General features: G+C 35.9%; 1 protein-coding gene across 1 annotated transcript in view; it reads left to right on the top strand.

Moving 5' to 3' along the window:
* Nucleotides 1-4,873: 4,873 nt before the first annotated feature.
* Nucleotides 4,874-6,631, top strand: part of cpb1 (carboxypeptidase B1) — a 9,486-nt gene continuing 7,728 nt past the window's right edge. Inside the window, exon 1 of the mRNA XM_015393138.1 lies at nt 4,874-4,973. Coding sequence (XP_015248624.1) covers nt 4,888-4,973 — 86 coding nt within the window. The 5' untranslated portion in view covers nt 4,874-4,887. The remainder of the gene's footprint in view (nt 4,974-6,631) is intronic.

Raw genomic sequence — 6,631 nt, 5'->3', positions numbered from 1 at the left:
AATCTGGTCAAGTTAGTATAGTTTATATATTAAGTGATGGAGTGGGCTGCGTTGTGGTGCAGGTTGAAGCACTGTTGTAGCCTCACAGCTAGAAGGTTCTGGGTTTAATTCCCTGTCCAGGACTGTGTGTCGTCTGGCGTTGGATTAGGGGTTGTAGATGGTGAACAAGCTCATCAAACTGACGTACGGACACCCACAATCCTAGCTAGTTTGTGATTTTCCCGCTTGCGTTGTGGTGTGAAATAACATAGCACAGACCATGCTTGACAATTTGCCATAAATCAAAAATATCTGTGACAAGCTCACTGCGACACACTGCTGCAGGAGTATATCCAGCCCTTAAGTGGGATGGAATTGTTGTTAATAGGTTCTTACATTGTCAAAAGATATAATCTTAGGAGTAAATGAGACTTATTTGTATTGCAAGGCCTGTTTGTTTGTACAATACTATTGATGATGATCAATTAAAAACCACTTTCAAATACAAGGGATGTTGTACTGAATCACTGAACACTACATTTATCAACTTTAAAGCAATTAAATATTTAGCAAATTTGAGAAAATGTTTTTTTTACATATATTGTCAAGTGTTTTTTTTTTTATTCAATAACTACATTATTTTTTATTAGATTGAGTGGGTAATGTTTAACCAAAATGTATAGCATACCACACAATCACTTAAAAAATGTCTATGAATGTTCGGGTCTGTCTTTGTCCACCAGATGGGGACAAATTCTTTAAGGGAACTGAAAATGTTTTGTTCTTGTCTTTATTCATTTACAAGAAGATCAAGTAAAGGTAAATGTGGATGAGAGGGGATATATTACAGCTGTTTACTCCTTTATATTTATGGTTAAAATATTGTAAATGAATTCTGTCACTGTCTGGTTGGATCATTCTTTTCAGTTTCCACTGATTAGACTATTAAATGTTACTTCTGAGATTAGTGGTGGATGTGAGGCCAGCCATACTGTGGCTGTTGCGTTTTCCTAAATTCTTCTCAGTCTGATCATTCAGCCCTTCTAGAGCGTTAGGCCCTAAGCAACAACAGCAGTAAATTTGCCTCCTCCTCCACTTATGGCAGATATGTAAATTTTTAATGTCAACATTAGTCAGATGGATGGATGGATGGATGGATGGATGGATGGATGGATGGATGGATGGATGGATGGATGGATGGATGGATGGATGGATGGATGGTACTTTTTTGTCATCGTAAGAGCATAAACGACATTTGAAGTGCAGTAAAATGTCACTGTCACATTTTTCTGTTATTAAGCAAACTTTCTTCATATTTATTGTTTTTTTTTTGTAGCATTTAGGGGAAAAACTATAAATATAAATGTTAGATCTTTATATAGTTATTATTAGTAAATGTATATGTTAGATCTGTTTTTACATCTTATATTTAAGATGCTATATTTAAATTTAAATCCTAAATCTATATATTGCATCTAAATCTTGATTTTAATCTTGAACTAAATTTAAATATATTAAAACTCAAAGTTGCTTTCACAGTAAAAGTATAGTTTAAAAGATTCTAGAAACCGTTATTAAACTTGAAGATCAAGAGCAAAGTAAATCTGTTAAGAACATAAGAAACAATCGGATCTCTCATATAAGATTAAGCTTGATTATTAAGGACACTATACTTGAGAAGTAGGATATTAAATTTTATTCTGAATTCAAGAAAGAGCCAAAGAAGGAAAGCTAAAGTACGATATCGCTATATTTATTTTTTATCAGAATTTTAGCTGCAGTGTTTTGGATCAGCTGAAGGATTTTACTCACATTGTTATGGACTCCCTGATAGTAAGGAAATGAAGTAACAAATGCATGGACTAGTGTTCACAGGCTCAGCTACTCCTCTGGTCAGTCAAGAAGCTGGTAATCCACTAGCAGTTAGAGACTGGCTCTGTGAGGTGAGTGAGCTTCTAGGGAGGATAATTAGATCAAAAGGTGGTATTGAATGAGCTAAGTTCCACAAACAGTTTTGCCAAAGTATGTCTCCGGGTGGCCAAGGTAGGGCAGAAGGAAGTGCACTCCCCAATTGACTACAGTAGATCATCTGCTAACCTGTTTGCTTGGTGAGCAGATTTCTGGGGTCCTGCAGGAGGTCTATGATGTCCAGACACTTTTAAAAGGATCTTATGACCCAAAACGACAGGTCTGTAGTTATGTAATCCTGGGAGGGTAATGATGGTAAATTGCTCAAAGCAGGAGGGATCCTCACACCGTAGCCTCAGAGATTTGCGGAAGGTCTGTGTGAAGATGAGAGCCAGTTAGGAGAAGCTCCCTCAGGAATGCTGCCAGAAACTGGTGTCTGGCTTTGAGATGCATTTTCTGCAGGCAAAACAGCAATAGATAACCAAGTACTAAAAAGGCATGGCATGAAGAATTGAAGGTGCAACTGAAAAGAGGAGTTTTTTTCTGTATTGAGATAAAACAAACATGCTGAACATCATTAAACATTAGATATCAAGAATTCCTTTAAAATATCTTTACTATTTTTACAATAAAATCACTGATATGGAGAGACTTGCATTACAGCATGTCATTTGCTCACATCCCACCTAACTTTACTGACTAGTATTCCTACATGTCCAACAGGTTCTTGGAAAAAAGCCTTCTACACTGACCCTTACAGCATTCTCAGCAATATTAAAAAAAAACCAAGCATACATCAGGATTTTTTTGTATATTTCTACTTGCAGTTTAACTTCTTAAGTGTCAGCTGACTGATCAATATACTACTGTACAACATGGAACCTGCCTCTGTGGATCAGAGGCTTTCTGACTGAAACACTCTGCACATCAGGATTGGCACGTCTATATCCTCAACCATTTTCCTCAATACTGGTGTTGCTATGTTCTGAGCCCAGTCTTTTACACTTTGTACATCCATGTCTGTGTCAACACCCATGGCTCCAACACCTTCAGCAAATGTGTGGACAAAGTGTGAAAGACGAAAGAATTTAAGTGCGTCATGTCACTGAACATCCTAGAGGAACAGCGCTGGACACTGAACACCATCCAAATAAATAAAAAGGTGGAGGACAACTTTTCTTCCTAAGAGTGCTACGGAGGAACAAAACCTTTGCGGAAAAAGCAACTGGACTGATAAACCTTTACCATTGCACTTCACCATAGCTGTCTGACTAATGGATAAACAGCATGGTACACCAGCCTCATTACATCAAAGAAAAAAAACGCCACTGCTCATCAAAATCCATATGAGACAGGCCCACCCAGGGCACTCACTTTTTCACCAGACTTCCCTCTGGCAGATTCAGATTCAAGTAAGCCACAATTAACATACATCATTTTCCCTATAGATGTGTAAAACACTCTTCAAGCAATACACACATATGCATTGATATCTTGCTTTAAGTTGTGGGGACTATGCTGATTCCCATTGACCTCCATTGTAATTCAGCTGCACTGGAAAAAAAAAAAATCTAATTAGTAAGTAAATTTTCTTAAAATAAGTGCATTTTTTCTTGAACTGAGCAGCTAAGTGGGACACTTTGCCAATGGAATAAGATGATTTAGATTTTAAGTCCTTGCGGCTCCGGCTTCGGCATTGCTGCAGCTGGGGGATTTCCTCAGAGCCCTCTAACCTCTTCCTTTGGTGGAGGGGGCAGATTTCCTGGGTTGGCCCCTACTGGGCGCCTTTGCTCTGGGGATCCCTGTGGCTATCTGGGGTTATATACGTACTGCTCCACTTGTGAAAGCAAAATCTGTTGGGCTGTTTTTTGGTATCAAGACAAAAACTACAGTCTCTTATTTCAAGTACATATTATTCGAATATCTTAATTTTTAATATAAGATATTCGAATAATATGTAGGCCTACTTGACATTAAGACATTTTACTAATATTTTGGATTATCTTTATTTTATTTTGATATTTTGGAAGCCTAACAATAACCCTAAACCTACGCATTAACAGATCATACCCAACCCTAAATTTGACCTAAACAATCCACACCTTATTTCTGGTGAGGACCAGTAAAATGTTCTCCCTTTGCTTATGAAACCTGAAAAGTTGCCAATCTATTCCACAAATAGGAACACGCACACAAACCCACACACACTTCTAGCTCATAAGATAATGGAGAGAAAAAAAGTTTCGACTTCTCCGGTTGTGGGGCTACATGGAGATTTTACATAATGTGTTAGACCAAGTAGAGCTGTGTTATAATAAGCTCCTAATTTGAGTCTAAACATGTACTAATGAAACACGTAATTTAATTTAATTGTGTTTGTGTAAGCTAGTTAAAATCTTTGTTAAAAAAAAAGTTTTAATCTTTTTGAAACTTTTTCTACATGATTATGTTTTAACAACACATTAATGTGGTATTCAGTAACAATCCAGGTTACAATAGCAACTAAGCACTGTGATACTTTCCTTTTTTACTGTGTGTTCTTAAATAGATACCTAAATTTCATTTAATTCTAGGAATATGTGACTGTATTATGGCGTATTAGCGTAGTTTCCTTGTTAAATTGCTCATGTAGTATCTACGGTATTTCAGTTTTTTCACATTTTTTTTTTAGTCACAGGGAAGTTTTTTTTAAGAGCCTACATATTTTTTTTATATAACTTAAATTTCCTAGGAAGAGACATCACTGATTATTCAGTACTTACCAATGCTCCAAATATAAACATAGATATAAGATATTGTTTCTATTTAAAGTAATAATCAAATTACACTGGTTAGAGTTTCCATAAACATCTATTAATCATTGACTTTGGGAATTGGAAAAAAGCCCAACAGGTGTACACAGTATGGTGACATTCAGGGAGGATGTATGATAGGGATGCATCTTGAATTAGGATTGGTTGATGGTCGAAGGGCCGATGGGTATAAGTGCCGTCCGCAGGAATGGCCAGCTTTACTGCAAACATGAAGCTCCTGTTGTTTTTCGGATTGGTGGCTTTTGCCCTGGCTGATGTCGCTCGCTTCGATGGGTGAGGATTATTGTTTTATCAAAAGAAAGATAAATCTTCAGACTAAATTTCTCCTGGGAGTAAGAGGGTGTGCTAATTATGCATTTGCACTTTTGTTAGGCCTATGGAGTATTAAACAGCTAAATTTATCCAGTGTTAAACATTAATCCATAAAAAAAAGTGTCAGTTTTGTAATCTGTTTTGTGTCTAACTTTAACAAGATGTTCAGTACTTACCAGAAGTTCTTCTAATGTTACTTCTCTTTCTCATATAGCTAGAGGCTCGAGTCTCAATTCTTTATTAATTCTACATTTTTAAAAATGATACATTTTAGCATAATCTTTTTATAGTTCTTTATTGGTATTTTAACTATCATTAATGCATTTTCAATCCTTGTAGCCTACAAAGCAATTCTATATAAAACATTTTTGGATTTGTCAATTAGGGGCTGACCTGTTTTCCTTCAATCTTCCGAGGGTCAGACAGTTTTTTTCCCCTATGCAATGCAGTCATGAAGTCACGCAACTCCCCCAAATGTCATAGTGGCACTGTAATGTCAGACTGGGTCTATCTTATATTGTTTAAAGCAGAATTACAACACATATCACCTATCCAAGTATTTAAAAGAATGTGAAAAATGTGTGGCATCTCAGAGCATTTATAAAACATGCTGAGAAGATATAGAGACGGTGTAAGTAGAAAAACTAATAGGGATAGGAAGTAAGATTTAACGTGGAATGCAGCCGTGTGATGTGGGGTAGACATTTTCTGCGGTAGAGCTGCCACTTGTGTTCCGACACTGTGGATTCTTGAGGCTTGTGATACAGAAAATGCCTCTCACAGCAAATACGGATGAATAAGGGAAGAAAAACAAGGGAAAAAAAGAGGTGGGGAAAAGCATTGATGAAGGGAAGAGAAGATGCAGGTGCAGGTATCACCAAAAAGGGCAGAGCCACATATAAGTCCACTATTCCCCTTTGCCTATTTAAATCCAGAAAGCCTGGATTTAGGTTCAAATCCAGGCTTTCTGAAAACTGAACACATTTTTAGAAAATTGTTAATAAAACGTCTAGCTATCCGGATATATTTTCGCGATTGTTTTAGTCCTCATTATTTCCATTATTTTTAAGAAAAGCAGCTTGTTTAGTTGTTTAATACTTGCTTTAACCTTAAAAGACTGGCCAGAGTAAAAATAAATCAAACAAAGAAAGACATTATAAAAAGGTAATAACTCCAAAATGGCAGAATCAGAAACTAAACACCAAGTAAATAAAACTTAATTTAACTAGATTTATTTTAGTAGAGTGTTAGCCTTGCGGTGAGTTCAATTATTATTATTAATATTAAAAGTATATGTGTTTTTTTTTTTAAAGGCTGTCAACAAAAAGGTCCTGAACTTCTTTAAGAAGACAGGATTTTCCTCACATAAGGGTCTTAAAATAGTACTAAAACTCATTTGCACAAAAGCATATATCTACATATTTTTTGTGTTGCTGCTATTATTTGACAATGAACAATGCAAAAATGGCTCTGAACTGTTTAAGTTATTTAACAGCAATAGATGTATATTTGCATTTTAACTTTTTACAAATGTAACAAAAAGTTATACGTTTTCTTCACTTCTTTTTTATAGTCTAAATATTACCAATATAACAAATTAACCATAAAACTGGGGTTTT

The sequence above is a fragment of the Cyprinodon variegatus genome, unplaced genomic scaffold (assembly GCF_000732505.1).
Source record: "Cyprinodon variegatus isolate N-32 unplaced genomic scaffold, C_variegatus-1.0 Scaffold626, whole genome shotgun sequence".
NCBI classification, from domain to species: domain Eukaryota; kingdom Metazoa; phylum Chordata; class Actinopteri; order Cyprinodontiformes; family Cyprinodontidae; genus Cyprinodon; species Cyprinodon variegatus.
The sequence above is the reverse complement of the archived record's forward strand: the minus strand, read 5'-3'. Positions and strand labels throughout refer to the sequence as shown.